At 37.5% G+C, this 18,137-nt stretch overlaps 1 protein-coding gene across 2 annotated transcripts in view; it reads left to right on the top strand.

Annotated features, from left to right (window-relative positions):
* Positions 1–18,137, top strand: part of FBN2 (fibrillin 2) — a 147,689-nt gene that overhangs the window by 31,670 nt on the left and 97,882 nt on the right. For both annotated transcript variants that reach the window (XM_015849661.2, XM_015849660.2), the window contains exons 6-7: positions 4,645–4,842; positions 14,163–14,288. In XM_015849661.2, the coding sequence (XP_015705147.1) occupies positions 4,645–4,842; positions 14,163–14,288 (324 nt within the window). The remainder of the gene's footprint in view (positions 1–4,644; positions 4,843–14,162; positions 14,289–18,137) is intronic.

Here is an 18,137-nt window from a genome sequence, read left to right as displayed (position 1 = left end):
ACATCTGTGAGAGAATGGGTCAGTGTGCAGTCATTTTGAAAGGCAATTACACTGTATACAGAAGTAAAACAGGTTTTCCCCAATTCTAGGTTTCGTATTCTAATTGACAGAGCTGGGGAGACATATTCATAAATATTTTGTTCACTTCTTGTGTGAATTGGACTGATCAATGTGCTTAATGTTTTTGGTATTATACTTTGAGTTACTGAAGTATCAATATTCTAAATAGCTTATAGTTGAAACTATTTACATCCAGATACATTACTTCCTCATTTAGGTACGGTTATATGGAGTTTTGTTTGAGTAAAAATGATGAAGAGTCTTCACATTTTCTTCCTGCTAATCTTTCTAGCACTCAAAGTGAAGTATAGGACTTATTTTAATATGTTGCTCCAGTGCTACAGACATTCAGCCTTACGGAGCTTTTACGTATGTGGGGTTTGTGTGGGTGCAGGGCACTGCAGCTGCACCTCCAGTAGTACTGTTGGTCTTCACACTGAAATGACATTTCATGATCTTGGAAGCTTTAAGTTAAAATTGCAATCTGTGAGAAGAAACATCAGTTTTTTGTCTTCTTCCATATAATCTGTAAAGGACATTCCAGCAAGTTAGGTACCTTTTTTTCCTATCATTTTTCTTTCTGTCTCACTGTTTTAACTTTCCAGTTATGTACACTAATTAATTAAAGTACAAATTGAATTAGAAGTAACTTTTTTTTTTATATTTTTCTTCTTATTTTATTTTTCTTTCCCTTTTCCAAATTGGACTGATGACAAAGATTTCAAGAACATTGACTGTCATATGTAGTCTGTGTGAATGCAGAAAATACACTTCCACAAAGGCATAGATATACTGTGGTACAGCTATTTCCAGATCTTTTTTTTTTCTTTTTTTTTTTTTTTTCCTTCCTTTCCCCTTAACGTTCATGCCAAGAAAAAGTGTGTCTTATAAAATTTAATGATAATAAGAATTTTGATTGTTGATAAAGACTGTCATTCTTCAAGTGATGGTGCATACTGAATACAGCTTTCTGAGGTTAAAGAAAATGACTAACACGTATGTGCTGAAAATCACTTTATTTCACCAAGACAGTTACCCTTTCTAAGCAACAAATGATTTGTAACATATGTTCTAACATATGTTCTTTCTGGCAAAGTTATTCCAGCAGCAAAGTTGGGTAAAGAGCAAATAAAGAAATACCTGAGAATAAAACAATATGAAAAAGATGATTGATTTATAAATTCAGGAATTTGAAGATCAGATGGACCATTAAAATAATCTGTCTGATTGGCTATGTAAGGAAGACCATACTCTATCTCAGGGTAAATTGTGAATCAAATCTACAGGTTCAATTGAAACTACGAAGTATCTTCAGGCTTCTCTCTTGTCTCAATGTATTTGATTCACTTAAGTAAATATATGCTATGTTACCATGTATCTTTGTATAAACAGCTGTACATTACTCTCAATCCAAGCATTCTTTCCTTCCCTTTTTATTGTGAAACCTTATGTCTCTCGTCTTCTTAGGTTGGAGGACCAGCCATTGCTCACTTCTTGCTAAAGGTCTTTAGACTTCATTTTGGATAATCTGAATGCATTAAGGTGTTTAAAATTAATGTATTTGTAGTGGATACAAACCATATTATTTTTTAAATACTAGTAAAATATTAGTATTAGTATAAACCATACTTCTGAAACTTCTCATTACTCTTCTGACTCATTGCGCAATAGGTAGATTGCTCTGAAAATAATGCTTCCTGTTTATTTGTGTGGAAACTACTACAAAGATCACAATAACACTACATAAGAGAGAAAATCCTCTTCTATAGAGCACTGATTTTCAACACAGTCACCACCACTAGCTATGCATTTTCACCAGTGATGAATAGAAGGAAATTCTTTACTCAGAGGACAGTGAGGCCAGCTGCCCAGAGAAGCTATGGTGTCCCATCCCTGGGACATCCCTCAAGGCTGAGCTGGATGGGGCCAAGAGTAAGGAATACATGACCGTCTGTCATGTTTAAGTTTTGCTTAGTTGCCCTCTGGGAATATATCCATGCCCATGTGGGTTTGTAAAGAATTCCATCTGAGAAGTTGGACAGCGTTTGTTGTTACCATACAGATCAGTGTGCCTCCAGAAGTCATGCTTTCTTGTGTTACTGAAAACCTTACTCTTGATAATGATTGTATATTAGTTTTATGCCACTGGATCATAGATGATATTTCAAGGTTTTCCTATGCACCTCCCTTTTATCTTCAGCTTCATAATTTTGATTATTTGCATTATAGTCATATTAACAGTGTATATAATGTACTTGACATTAGAATGAGAGTCTGTTCATTGAACAGCTAGTAGTAAAATTTTTTTCGATACATATGCAGCTGATTACTTTCTTTGTGTGACATAGGGAATGCTTTTACAGATGATATTAGGCCATAAATAATGATACAGCCAATTGCTAAAGAACACAGTACTGTTTTCCAAGAATGAAATAGCGTTGTCATTGAGTTCAATAGCTAAATTCCCATTTGCTTTCACTGGGGCCAGGATTTAATTCTATTTTATTCAGATCTTGAATTCTGAATAGTTCTGTTTTTCTTCTGATAGCAGTCTGACCATTGCTGATGATTTGCAGGTTAAATATGGTCTATCACATATTTCCTCAATTTTATGACACCTGAGTAAACTTTATATGAATGAAATATACAGTCATAGTCTGTGATAGGGTCTTCCTTACACTTCTTAAATGAAATCCAGATGACTGCAGTGAGTTAATGGAATTTAAATCTTATAGTTGGAGTTTGTGTTTTAAATATTTGTCATTCTCATATGAGGCTCCTGCTTGATGAAATTGTTGTTTTTTCTCAGTCATCAAGGTATGATTTAGGTATCTCTAATTTGGCAGAGACCTTGGAGTTAATAAAACTGAAACTGTTGTGAAGCATCCTGTGTTCCAGTATGTTGGAAGAAAGATCACTGAAACCAAACTTCAATGAACAGGATTTTCTCTCTGTGATGAACATTTTTTGTAGGTGCCCCCTCTCACGAAAAAAAACAAAAACATTCAAGGCCAGGCTGGATGAGATTGTGAGCAACCTGGTCTGGAGGGAGGTTGTCCCTGCCTATAGCAGGGGGTTGGAATGGGGTGATCTTACAGGTGCCTTCCAACTCAAACCATTCTATGGTTCTATGATTTTATTTAAAGTACTGGTTTGGTTACCTGATGGACAGGTATTGCTCTAGTGCAGAATTCTGAAAATAATATTCTTATGAAAGTCAAGAGACATGAAAATTCACAGTCCCTTCAGGATATTGATGATACATTAATCTTGTTTGGCACACATACAATGCCTGTTATTATACATTTTTCTTACAGATACTTACATACTTGCTTAACTTTGTTAATGTGAAGAACCCAATTGAAAATATTTTCTATTGTGCATAAATAACTGTCACAAAGTCTTTCCCAAAGAGAGACTGAATGAACCCTGTCAAAGACAGGGAGCAGAACATCTATTTCTCTTTGAGCTAGCTTTTACTTTAGAAGACTTATTTCTTAGTCCAAGGAAAATTTAACATGAGGTATACTAGGAGGAATGTTTTCTCCTTTTGCAAACACATAGAAACTCTGATTTTATTCTTCAGGATGAATCTATAAAGTATCAGCTATAGCCTGCTTCTGAGTCTATTTGCATACCAAAGAGCAGAAGGCAGTATGTGTCTTAGAAATCAGATTTGGAATCTCTTTTTATTAGGAAAAAAAGCATTAGAACAGGACAGGATAACTCAGAGAACATAACCCCACTGCTATGTCTTTTTTCACATGACTGTGTCCTGTGGAAGCTTTGCACTTTCTTGTCCCCTCCCCCTGCCCCCCTTAAAGTTTCCATAAGGATATGAAATCTGAGTCAGAGCAACCATCTGTTTCTCATTTGTTGCTAGAGAATTTGAACTAATTGTTCCCAGTTTGTGTTTCCTCATAAGGTCAGAAAAATCCTTCTTTATATACAGGTTGAACCCAAATAACTAAATCATTTAAAGGAATTCGATCTGGAGTATATTTTCATACTGTTTGTATGTTGTGTTTAGTGAGCTGAATATAGCTTGAATAGTCTGTGTTGGTTTATCTTATTCCTCTGAAAGTAAATGGTATTCTAATTAGTCCTCTGCATGCTGTGCTTTTTTGCATTAAACATTCCAGCAGGATTCTGTGGCAGTCTCTGGCAAGGCCTCGATCAAAGTAGACTGAACAAATGTGTCGCTTCTGTGTTCTGGAGCTTCTTCCCATCTACCACAATGAATTTACTTAGGAGCTGGTCCTTGTTTGCCTGTTCTTTCCTAGTTTGTTAGCTTGTTTGTTTAAAAAACCCTTTTACTTATGGATTTTACTGATCTTAATTATTTAGCTGCCTTTTGTTACTCACACCTATCAGAAGGAAAGACACCGAAAGTAAGATAACATTGCACAAATTATTACATTCAGTGGAATAGGTCATGCTACTTCTGTGAGCAGTAAGCTGGTGTAAATTTCCAGGTCCTCCTGCTGTTTCTTAGCATATGTGTTTACTTGGTTGAAAAGAGATTCCTGCTTTATTTACTGCCACACTGCCTCATGTAATACATTGATGTTTCTTCTTTTACAGATTACAGAACAGGTCCTTGTTTCACACAAGTTAATAACCAGATGTGTCAAGGCCAGCTAACTGGAATAGTTTGCACGAAAACCCTCTGTTGTGCAACCATTGGGCGTGCATGGGGTCACCCCTGTGAAATGTGTCCTGCTCAGCCTCAGCCGTGTCGTCGTGGTTTCATCCCTAATATTCGCACAGGAGCATGTCAAGGTAAGCCTTCTGGTATAAATTGTGCATGACTATTGTGTTGATGATATACATCTGGAAAGCTCCTCGTCCACTTAAATGAGATCCCTGTTTTCCATGCATGTGTGTTCTAAATCTTACTTTTAACAAGATCCTCTATGCTCTATTTATTCTAGACTTTATTGAGTGTACATACAGAACAAATCCCACGTGCCTGGAAAAAACAGCAACACAATTCCAGTCAAGGAGCCATAAATGTAGAGACTGAAAAGGTCAGAATGCCTGTAGAATGCTGCAGTCAGCTGCTGCAGTAGTGCACCAATTAGGCAACAGGAGTTGCTTTGGCCCTTAAATAATAGATGTATCATTCATTCTATTGAGAATTTCACTGCTTCTTGCCACTGAATACCTTTCTTTCTGAAAAGTATGGCTATTACATAGGATGTTTTAATCCTAGCATTTATATAAAGCACTTGTTGCTCTACTCTAGTTAGATAAATCATCTGAGGTACTTACAGGAAGGATGGAGAGGAATGCTTTATCAGGGAGTATAGTGTAAGGACAAGGGAGATTGGCTTTGACTAAATGAGGGGAGATTTACGTTTGATGTTAGCAAAAATTCATTACTCAGAGGACAGTGAGAACCTGGCACATCTGCCCAGAGAAGCTGTGGGGCCACATCTATGGAGGTGCTCAAAGCCAGTCTGGATGGGATCCTAGGCAGCCTGAGCAGTTGGGGGAGGCAGACCCTGGTTCGGTCTGGGTGGGTTTTAAGGTTCTTTCCAACCCAGGTCATTCTTTAATTCTCTGTGATTCTTTTGTTATTTGCACAGTGCTAGAAAAATGTAGTGGTAAGGAAAGACTTCAGTCTTCCTAACAAATAAAAAAAAAATTTAGTTAGAGAAACAGGGAAACTTTCCTAACTTATCATGCATCTCTTAATGTGATGGTAAGAAACAGGTCACTCCTTCTTGTAGATCTTCACTGTTATGCTTTTATCCTTAAATATAAGCATCTATTATTTTGTTGCTGTTGATGGAATTTACGGAACAAACTGTGTAAACAATGCAGTAATAAGGGTCTTGTTAAGAAGAATATCAAAAAATCACAGAATCACAAGGTTGGAAAGGACCTACTAAATCATCTAGTCCAACTGTCCTCCCATTACAATTGCTACCACAAGCCACTAACCCATATCTTGTAGCTCCTCATCTGATGCCTCCTGAACACTGCCAGAGACAGCAACTCCACCACCTCCCTGGGCAGCCATTCCAGTGCCTGGCCACTCTGAGAGAAAAAACTTTTCCTTTTGTCTAAGTGTACTGCTCTTGTATTAAATAGTTTGGTGCACTCAGCCTGTACATAGACTGCATTGTCTTAGAACCTAACCTTCCCAAGGTGCAGTGGAAACCATGTGGGCAATATATTGAATATATTTTTATTTTGTATAACTTCGATTTAAGACACCATCAACGACCACGTTCTTGGTTGAATTCTTATATCCCACGACACTTTTATGTGTGTTCTGTCTATTCATAGTATCATAGTATCATAGTCTCGTGCAGGTTGGAAGGGACCTTAGAGATCATTGAGTCCAACCCCCGGGATTCGAGCCTCCTGTGTAGCAGAGCAGCACTTCTACCACTTGCGCCACAGGGGGGATTTGAACCCGGACTCCAGTGTTGCAAAGCAGCATTCCTACCACTGCGCCACTGGGGCACACACTATTAATAGTGCAAATTAAGTTTAGCATTAAGAGTGAAGTCACATACTATAAATCAATGTGATTTCATTGAGTTCTGATTGTAACACATACAGTGCATTGATTTTACTGTTGCTTTTTCCTATGTAGTATCTTAGTTCAGTGGCTTAAAACTGCACAAATATAAATGATCAGCAATTTGGCTCTTTCATAGGTACTCTTGTTAAGAACTCTCTGCTAACCTGAGTTGAAAAAATGAGAGAAAAGTGAGATGTTGCAAGATTTTTAATTATTTGGGTTTTTTGTTTGTTTTGTTTTGTTTTTTCTTTTGGTATCCGTTTTCCTTCACAAAGAGTTAATATTGACCTGAAACTAAAATTTGGGCTACTGTCTCAAATTCCTTTGTGGAAATCCTCTGGAATTGTTTTAGCAAAGGCATCTATTTTATTTAAAATACTAAGATAACTTATAAGCAGCATAAATCCCTTCATTTTTCTTCATTTCAAATGTTTTCATTACTGTTTTCTGTATTTACACTGCTTGAAGCATCCACATTCTACAGAGGAGAAATACTCAACTGCACTTTTCCTAAAATATCAGAAATAGTGCTCTGTCTGCTTTTAACAGCTTATGCTGTACTTTTCATCTTGAATTGATTAGTATATTTCAGACATTCTTTTCATAACAATGTCATAAACAGAAACATTGTACTGAAGGCATGCATGTTGGTTGCTACCTCAAAGTCAAACTCTATTGTGTGATGAATATGCTGGCCAGATATAACAAACTTAAAACTTCTGTGCCAAACTAAGCCTGGCATGGCTTCTGGGACTTCATTTAAATTATATGAGAGATCTGTAGAGTTCTTCAGCACCTATGTCTGCAAGACAGTGTTTTCTTTCTCTGCCAGTTTATTGTGTGTGGCAAAAATGTTTAACTTACTCAGTTAATGTAATTGCTGAATTCCACTGGGAAGTGTAAAAACAATGTAGTAGTCTACTGTGTGATGAATGAACAAAGGAAGCTTAAACAACCATTTTTGCTACATTTTTAGCATAGTACTACTGTACAGGAAGATCTCATTGTATTTATGTCAGCAGGAGTTAGTGCGTGATGTTTCTAGATGATAGTAAGGAAAAAAGATGATCAAAAGTTAGGTTTTGTGTGTGGGAAGAGAGGGATGAAGGATTTCTTTGTTCTTACTAAATCATTACCTCATTTACCCAACAGTTAAGACAGTCTCTTGCAAGCTCTTAGTTTTGGTAATTGCTGTTATGTTTGCCATCTGGTCATACATTATATACTCTTTTCTGAATTATCACACTGCACAAATGGAGGAAGGGAGAGAGCAGTATACCACTTGCCATTATAGAGACTGCTTACTTTCCAGTCTCCATACTGGGATTCATAATCTGTAGAAATATATTGCAGGTCTTTGCTACAGTTATGCGTGACGACTGTAAAGAGAGCCTGACACAGGAAGGCAAGCAGAGATTTAAATCCAAATATGAAATAAAAGTCTGTATGTCTGTGAGTTATGTATAGGTGAAAACCTCAATAACAGTAACACATATAACTGTAGAGATAAACTGTGAAGGGCAAAGGAGTCAAAGAAGAGCAAAAGTGGAATATTAGACCATTCAGGAGACACCTGTACTCCAAGCATGACACCTGCTATCTGGGAGTACCTCGTTTAATGAAATGTGAGATGAATTTGAGCCATTGGTGTCCACTTGCAACCCAGAAGGCCAACTGTATTGTGGGCTGCATTTACAGAGGGGTGGCAGCAGGGCAAGAGAGGATTGTCCCCCTCTGCTCTGCCCTTGTTAGGGTTTATCTGGAGTATTGTGTGCAAGCCTTTGGGCCTCCAAAACAAGAAGGATGTGGAGCTGTTGAAGCAGGTCTAGAGGAGGCTACAAAAATTATCAGGGGGCTGGAGCACCTTTCCTACGGAGAGAGACTGAGGAAGATGGGCTTGTTCAGTATGGAGAGGACCCTGGTAAGATCCCATAGGGGCCTTCTGGTTCTCAAAGGGAGCTTAATAACAAGAGGGAGACTTTTTACATGATGTGATAGTGATAGGAGAAGGGATAATGGTTTTAGTTAAAAGAGGGGAGATTTAGTTTAAATGTTAGGAGGAAATTCTTTACTCAGAGGATGGTGAGGTAGTGATAGAGGCTGCCCAGGGAAGCTATGTGTGCCCCATCACTGGAGGTTGGATGGGGCTCAGTATAGCCTGGTCTTCTTTGTCATGATACGTGCTGACTAGACCAGACCTACCCAGTAACAACATAGCTTGCACTGAAAATAATGCCTCCTATTTATTTTGACAGAACCCACACAGTCTTCAGACTGGTATGGGGCCTGGAGTTACAGTGTTGCTGTAGAAAGGTCTGCTTCTTTTGTGGCCTTACTCTCAAAGACTGAGTCTTCAGGGTAGTGTTGTGATGGTGTGGTCAGAACTGATGGTTTGTCTGGATTCCAGGAAATCCACAAGGATCACTCCTTTCTTTTCTGTCTCAGAAGACACCGCACATTACTTTACCCTCTGAGAGCTACATCTTGAACTTCTTCAGTGAGGAATTCACGTGTGTTAACTCTACAGACTACCATTTTGGCTCCAGCTTGTATTAGCGATGTGATGTTTCATGACAGGGAGTGGTGTGATTCATGAAGCTGTTACCTTCAGCTACTAGTTCAGTAGCTCCTGATAAACTTGCAAGTGGTGTTTTCTCATTATATCTATGAATGATCTTTAGACCTACAAACTTTGTGATATTCCAGCATTGCTGCCATTGTTTTCAACACAGTGAAGCCAACATTCAACTCAATACACAGTTCTCTTATGATATTCTGCCAGTTTGTGCAGGTGAGCTAATGGAGACTCTCTTTTTTTTTGTTGTAATGGCTGTGAGTGGCTGTCCAGAATTTGTCTGGTCTTTCACATCACTGTTACCTCTGCTGAAACATACCATCCACTGTGTTCACATCTACTGTTTGGTTGATGTACAGCAAGTGTCAATGAATGTCAGGGGTTGCCATTTTTTCACATGAAGGATGTTTGGAAATTAGTATGAGCAATTCAAAACCAGTAAAACTGCAAATTCTTAGTACTGGAAAATAGATCACAATTTCAGTAGGCATTAATTAGCAGTCTGACAACTTTTAACTATTGAAGTTGATCCTGTTGTGTACTGAGTATGCATGTTACATGTTGCTATTATAGTGTATATCAAGTTGCACTTTTGCTGGAGCAGAATTGTACAGATGGGTGATAAAGCAGCCTGCTTTGTATTCATTTTATCTCTATTTCATGCAGAAATTAGTATGTAAGTCTTCCTTATTGAATAAGGCTTTGTGGGATTTATTGTGCTCAAATAGTAATGTGCTTGTATACAGCATTATGTTATTATTGCTTCTTCTGTATTACTGTAAACAAGTAAGAAAAAGTTAAAGAAACAACACAAAAAGAAAAAAGGTTTTTTTTTTTTGTTTGTTTGTTGTTTTTTTTTTTTTCCCCCAGCACTTTCTGTTTGGCCTTTGCTTAAAAGCTGGTAATTGTAGCTGCTAAGAAATCCCCTTTCCCAGGAACTTCAGGAAAGAACAATTCTGAGTGTTCCGCTTGAAATACCTTATTGCCACTGGTACACAGCCTCAGGAACATTGTAATGGCAGAAATCCTATGTTGGATGTTTTTTCAGTTCCTCCTTGCAATCCATTTCTCAGTTACACCCTCTCCCTTCAGACAGTTAATTTTTCTTGCAGCAATGAGAGAAAAATATTCCATGTCAGAACACCATTGAAAATACCAAGGTCGTTCCTCCTGCTCCCATTGCTGATGTTGTCAAGTGTATATAATACAGGAGTTATATTCATACAACAAAACGGATTTATTTATTTTCTTTTAATTTAAGTGTGCTTGAACATCATAGGTACTGACACAGTACAGAAGTGAGAAGGTAGTTTAATATTAAATTCACAGTGAAGAATGGTAGACAGTAAAATGCGTCAGATTACTGATTTTATTAGCAGGGTCATGTAGGATACCATCTTGCTGTCTTCAAAATGGGTATTAAAACTTAATAGTAACTAAAATATGAATTTTCAACTAATTATTGTTACTGCCATCTTATACATCATGAACTCTTTCATGAGGTTCTGTATAAAACCTGATAGGATTTTTCTTGAGGTATTTCATTAAGAGTTTTCTGAGAAACAGTGAAACAGTCAATTCATCAGAAAGGAAAGCTGAACTGTGCTGTGTTTTCAAAGGTGCATTTTTAAAGTTGGCTGTGCAAACCCTGCAGAGAGTAACCATTTACTGAAAAACTCTGCAAGAGTGAAGTATCTTTTTTCATTTTCCAGATATGGTCAGTCCTATAGATACATGGAAAGTTCTAGCTTATCTGTAGCATATTGAACCTCTGTATTCAGAACTGTGTTTAAAGAGTTATTCAATCTGATTCTGCATTTATGGCAAGAAGTTTATTGCTTTATTACTGTTGGGGTTTAAAAGTATGAGTAAAGGGTTAGTTAATAACGCAGAAACTCATGTGTGGCTTAACGTGACTTGTCAGAAATATAAGAAGTAAATAAAAATTTTCTTGATTTCAGATTTGTTGTATTGTCAGAAAAAATTTTTAAAAAAAAGAAAAAAGCTGATATCTTCAAATGGTTTTTAGGAAGCAGCTTATAAAATATGCCCTTTTGAGAAAATAGTTAGTCCTTTCAGGCTTTTTTCAGTTCATAGAATCATAGAATCATAGAATTACCCAGGCTGGAAAACACCTTGAAGATCATCAAGCCCAACCGCAGCCTAACCAGAACCCTAACTCTAAAAACACTACACTAAATCATATACCTCAGTACCACATCCAAATGGCTCTTAAACACAACCAGGGATGGCGATTCAACCACCTCCCTGGGGAGCCTATTCCAGTACCTAACTACCCTTTTTGTAAAGAAGTTCTTCCTAATATCCAACCTAAACTTGCCCTGGGGTAACTTGAGGCCATTTCCCCTCGTCCTGTCATTTGTCACTAGTGAGAAGTGACAGTGACAGTTCTGAAATATTGACGGATTAACATCAGAAGATCATAGGCAGAAAATTATCTTTGCTTGTGGAGTGTTTATGTAGCTGCTGTCTGTTAGCTAGTTAGAGTACATATACCTGCATTTGTTAGCTAGTTTTTAGGCTAATGGTGAAGTTATGGAATCAGAGAACTGAGTCAGAAGGGACTTTTAAACTCATCTAGTCTTCAAATTCCCTGCAGTGAAAAAGGACATCTATAGCTAGATGAAGTTGCTCAGAGCCCCATTCAATGAATTAATGAAATGATTATGAATTAATAATTAATTAAATCAATGAATTAAGATTGAAATCAGCATAGAGAGGCAAGATAGCTGATATGATTCAATTATTTTTCAGCTTCCTGCCCTACATAATGAGACCACTTGTGTTTTTATCAATGGACAAGCGATATGCTTTATAGCCTAATTCAGACTGGCTTTTCAGACCTCAGTAGAACTTGATGTTTATTTGTTCTTTTAAAACCATATGATTAATACTGAAAGAAATAAACGGGATCACTAAATCTTAAAATGCTGTTCTATTCAAGGCTTCAGTGGCGCCTTTTCTCTTTTGGGAAATCACTCATTTCCTGCTGTTACTACCATTAATTTATTATTACTTGACATTTTTTTACTTACAAAACTGTAGAAGATACACACTGATTATTTTTAGTTACTGATCTGCTGACACAGTTGGATTAATTTAAGTAAGCATTAATAAGTGACACAAGGCACACGCTTAACATGTGTCTTGAATGCATTTCAAGGCCCAACAGTGAAAAGACAAGCACTATATTATTTTCACTCTTATTGGAGCTACTGGGTGGGATGGGTGTTATCAAGTGATTAAACTCACATTCTGTCTAGACATAGCTAAAACATGTCCAGATTCATTCAAGTATTTCACATGGGAAAAGTTTGCTTTCTGTGCAAATTAAATTGCACCATGCACACTGCTTCCACAAAGATAGTACCTTGAGTAAAGTCCTTAATCTATTAATAATCTCTGCTGTGTTTGGACACTGTGCTGTACTAAATCAGCGCAGATTAAGAAACGAAATGCAAACTTTCCCCGCAAATGTACCTAAAAACAGCTTCAGGAGTAACAGAAGCTGGGTTGTTATCTGAGAAAGTAGTATGTACTTACCAGGAGGGGCCCTTTGGATGCCACGTGGCTCTCTTCACTGTGACTTGCGAAGGACATTCGCCTTTATTTTGTGCTGTGGAAAATTAACAAGATCCACTGATTTTTAGCTCTTCTATAAAAGAACCAACTTAGGAGAAAGATGACCTAAAACCAATTTCACAGAACTGTTGCTGCAGTTTTTGGGGCAAAACTTACAAACCTACTCTCTGCTGTAAACATTTGGATTCACGTGAAGTATTGTTGTGAAGGAATTGCTACAGTTAATTAACTCAGAGCTCTGGTAGCTATAGGTTAAGTCAGCTGTTAGTTAGCAAGAGCTACAGAGAAGCTAAATTTATGTGTATAAACATCAAGTTTAGACTGGAGTCAGTTCTCCTTTTCTTTGTGTGGGAAGAGTTCTACTGTTTGCTTTAGTGCTGGTTATTACATAGCAGCCTCTAGGATCTTCCATGTTATATTAACAGCTCATTAGCACTTCTTGCACATTGATTCTTGTGATAGTTTTGCATAAAAATACTTACAGAAATATGTAATGTTTTATATGTAAACAAAAGAGAGTAGGAGAGGAAAAAGTGTTTGAATGGGGACCAGCACACACTAAAATACAACAGGAAATTACTAGAAGTAAGCTGTAAAACCAAAACGGTGAATACGTTTTCTAAGAGCATTTATTTAACACTGAAAGTTCAGCCTAAAGAAAACGATGAAATTCTAGCCTTACTTTAGTAAATGAAGTCTATGTAGGTCATTTGCAGTGATGCTTGTCCTTGCTGAGTAGCATCTATTTTCAACTGACATCAGTAGTTTGATTTCTGTCCAGAAGGAATTATCACATCTTGTTAAAGTGGGCAATGAGGTAATCTGTGTGTCCTTTCAAAATTAACATCTGTGTTTTGTAATAACCAGTATAAGGAACAAGCTTAGTTCGTGAGATAACAACTCTGAGTTGTATGTTATTTAAAACCAAATAATTTAAGTCAATACATGGAAAGTTTTGAATTTTATGCAATCAAAAACAACATGCATGGATATGAGAGTCATAGTACTGTTGTTTTCCCTTACCCTGTGGTGATGCTGATGAAAAAAAATATATACTGTCTTTTGTTCTGGTTATTATTAAGAGTAATTTCAGAGATGTCTGTCATGATGTCACACAGAAGGTGGTGACACACAGAAACTGATTGCCCAAGGAGGTTGTGGATGCCCCATCCCTGCAGGCATTCAAGGCCAGGCTAGATGTGGCTCTGGGCAGCCTGGTTTGGTGTTTGGTGACCCTGTAGATAGCAGAGGGGTTGAAACTGGATGATCATTGTCCTTTTCAACCCAGGTCATTCTATGATTGGATGATTAATTATTTTTTAATCTTATGTCAAATATTCTTTCTCTCTTTTTTTTTTTTTTTTTTTTTTGTGTGTGTGTTTGTAGATGTTGATGAATGTCAGGCTATTCCTGGAGTCTGCCAAGGAGGAAACTGCATTAATACAGTAGGTTCCTACGAGTGCAAGTGCCCTGCTGGTCACAGGCAGAATGAGGCAACTCAAAAATGTGACGGTAAGTGATGTGCGACAGCATACCTAAAAGGTGGTTAAATAAAGCACTAAAGCTCCTTCGTAACTTTCTGCCAGACTCTCCTGCAACAGGGACACAGGAACGTTTAAGTGGGGACATCCCTGGAGGACAGACAGCACAAATCTAATATTTTGCTATTCTATTTTGCTGTTCATATTCTGTATTAATTTTTTTTCTGTCAGGTTCATGTTCATGCTGTTTAAAATTTTACGAGTGTTGATAAAGAGTGAATCTGAGAGCACTAAGTTGCAGTAGCTGAGTTATTTTGATTTTGTTTGTGTACTCAAAATTGCCCTGACTACTTTGGTGCAAGTAGTTATTGTCAGCCTACTGACTATGGCATGAAAAGCAGATGTGGTAATGAGTTTAAGAAATTTCTCCTGCATATTTTATTATGAAGAAATGGACCACAATTAATAAATATAGTTTGATAATTATAGACCATTTTTTACTCAGTAAACATACTGATACAATTGAAAGCAGATTTTCTGTGTAGTTTAAAATAAGGTAATAGAAAACTGCTGAGTATTTTTGAGTTTGATGAAGAATTTACTGGAGGAAATTTGTAATCTTGAACTTTAGTCATTGATCTCAACCAGAGAGGTAAATATATCATTGTATTTAAGTTAAAGTGATAAAAGGACTGCTTTTTCAAGGTGTTGGTTTGTGGCTGGGCAGCAATTCAAGTATGCTGATATGTTTCATTATGCTCCTATTCTGTTACAGACACGTGGTTTGTAGCCTATGTGTGAAGTCAGATTTTTCTGTTTTTTTCCCATACACTACAGAATTTATAGAGACAATAAGTAATGTAGTCAGTTTGAAAAACGTTTTTTTTTTTTTATTATGTGAAAAGGTTGCAGCCGGTGTTATTGCAAGTAATACTAAAGAGCAGATAAAATAAATATCCACAGATATTTTTCCCTGATTCTGTCCTTGTCTCACCTTTCAGTCTTCTTCTTCTTTGATGTTGGCCAGTTTGAATTTCTGCTATGTGTACAGTGATATTCCCAACCTGTGCTATTTCAGGGAAGCCTGTGTATGTCTTCTCTAAGTCCCATGAGAAGCACTGGTGATACATAAAGCTGCAACCTCAGAAACAGAGCTCTGAAGGCTTTTCTTGCCATGTTTGTGGAGCAATAAAAGCAGCTTGTGTTCATGTGTATATATATATATATATGTATGTTTATACTTAGCTCTATGCAAGAGTGTGCTGGTAGGTATCAGGAAGTGCTCAGAGACTTAGCTCTCTGCAGGAAGCAAAAGGGTTCACAGTGAAAGGAGCTCCCTTTGAACCATTTTGGAAGTATGGGAATACGAAGAGCTTTACTGAGGCACTGGAAAAAAAAACTGCTGTTGAAATTGCTTGAATCTGTGACACCAACTCTTAAAATGTGTAATTTCCCTTTTATTTCTGTATTGGGTTAGTAGTGGCAGGAGAAGTAGCTGGCGTTTCTGTGGCTTTGTGTCCCCCATAATTAGCCCCATGACACATCTAACTCAGGAGAATTTCTGGTGAATTATAGATGAGGAAGCAGAGCATGGTGCTTCTTATATGATAACTGGAAATTGGGAAGAACCACTGTCTGTGGAATTGTTTCCTGTTTTTCAGCTGAAGGAGCTCCCTGCTAGTGACATTTGCTGCTTTGTATTGTCTTGCTCCAGCCTCACTAATCAGATCAGAGCATCTTTAAAAGCTTTTGCATATCAAAATGTGAGGAAAAAGTCTATGAACAGAGGAGCTGAAGTAGAGCAACTCAGCAGATTCTCTTCAGAGTAGTGATGTTGTAAAACTATGCTAAATAAAAGAAAGTGTGATAGATGAATGCCAACAAAAAGTGCAACAATGAAGATGCATAGGAATAATCCAACATTTGTTCCTTCTTGCTTTTTTTTTTTTTTTTTTTAAACTGATAATAATTGTTAATCATATGAAAAGTTAATTGGCAACTATCATTGAAGAGTCTATGCAATTTGGTTTATGACTTTAGGAAGTTGGGCTGGATGGTCACAGTGAGGTGGATCAAAAAGTAGGTGAATTGACAATCTTAGAGCGTGGGGATCAGTAAAGCAAATTCTAGTTAGTAACTGTTGGGTCCATTCTTGTTTAGCAAAAATATTAATTAATGATCTGGATGTAGAAAATGGGTGAGATAGTTCTTAAACACCTAGTAAGATTAGTCTGTCTGCATTTATAAATTGTATTGATTGATTAGTTTTTTGCATTTTAATACCAATTTTGCCCAAATTTAATACTTAAATGAGAAAACGTACACGTCTGCTTAATAAGAAAAAATGCATGCCTTCACAGGCACGTGTGTATAGGTAGGCTGTAATATTATTGTCAATCACTGTTTTAACTCAGCAGATGGCAGAAGTGCAATTAATGTGTGATACATGGGTTTTGGTTTGACTGAATATGTGTGGTGAGAGGTGGAGTCAGCCCTGCTCTGTGCATTACCCTCCACAGTGTACTGCTGTTGCCTGCACGGTTAAGTTGCTTCCATTCAACTAATAAAAAATAATGCTAAAAATCACATAATAATGTTAAAAGTTTATGATCTTGTGGGTCAACATTACTAGCTGCCCAGGGCTGCATGCAGCTTGCAGATCATGAGTGGACATGCCTGGTGTACAGTCTGCCTTCAGTAAGTACAGCGAGGGAGGTGATCCTGCCCCTCTATACTGTGCTGATGAGACCTGACCTGGAGTACTGTGTCCAGTGTGGAGTATTTAGTGCAGGAGAGATGTAGACCTGTGGGAGCATATCCAAAGGAGGGACACCAAAATTGCCCAAGGGATGGAACACCTCTCTTATGAGGACAGGCTGAGGGAGCTGGGGCTGTTCAGCCTGGAGAAAAGGCGGCTCTGGGGAGACGTGTGAGCGGCCTTTCAGTATCTACAGTGGGACTGTAAAAACGAAAGGGACAGACTGTTTAACTGTATCTGTGGTGACAGGACAAGGGGAAATTGTTTTAAAGAGGGGAAATATAGACTGGATATAAGGAAAGTGTTTTTTGCAGTTGGGGTAGTGAGGCAGTGGTGCAGGTTTCCCAGAGAAGTGGTGGAAGCCCCCTCTTTGAAGACTTTATTTCAGGTTGGATGAGGCTCTGAGCAACCCAATTGAGTTGTGGCCAGCCTCAGCCATTCTGTGATTCTCTGAACTTGTAGTCTCCCAGCTCAGAGCATTGGCACAGTGAGCTGGATGGCTACCTAGACTCATCTTAAATCTGACATCTATTTGACATGATTTATTTTGTTTAGTGTCTTAATGATGCCATTAGCTCCAAAGCAATGTACTTTTGTGACAACTGTTATACAGAGTTTAGCAAGTGAGTGAATATCTGCTGCTTCCAATTTCATTGAATAACAGGCCATTTTTACCATCAGTTCTGTGTTCCATGGGATATCAGTACATACAGATATGGTGATTTTGAAAATTTCTGGCAACAGTGTTTATCTTTTGGCAAAATTCATGTTTAAGTTTACTGAGCATCATAATGTAAACTACCCAGATTCAGAAATATTTGTAATAATACCACCAACTATAAACAACTATTAAAAAAAAAATATCCCAAACAGTCTGGAACATTTGCATTTTCATAGTCATATTGCAGTAATGAATGGATTTTCTTTTCCAGACTGATTGTGAGCCTACAGAAGGACAGGTCTAGCCTCTGGCTTTGTTTCTTCTAATACCCTGCCACTTCCCTCTGTGGCACAAGCTACATACAAATTAGTTTGTAGTCAAGGCTTCACCACAGGAAATTATCTGTAGAACAGACCAGAGGGCTCAGATTGTGCCATGTCTTTCTGTGATTTATAAACTAG

The sequence above is a fragment of the Coturnix japonica genome, chromosome Z, assembly GCF_001577835.2.
Source record: "Coturnix japonica isolate 7356 chromosome Z, Coturnix japonica 2.1, whole genome shotgun sequence".
NCBI classification, from domain to species: Eukaryota; Metazoa; Chordata; class Aves; order Galliformes; family Phasianidae; genus Coturnix; species Coturnix japonica.
Note: the sequence above shows the minus strand (reverse complement) of the source record. Positions and strands in the feature narration are given on the sequence as shown.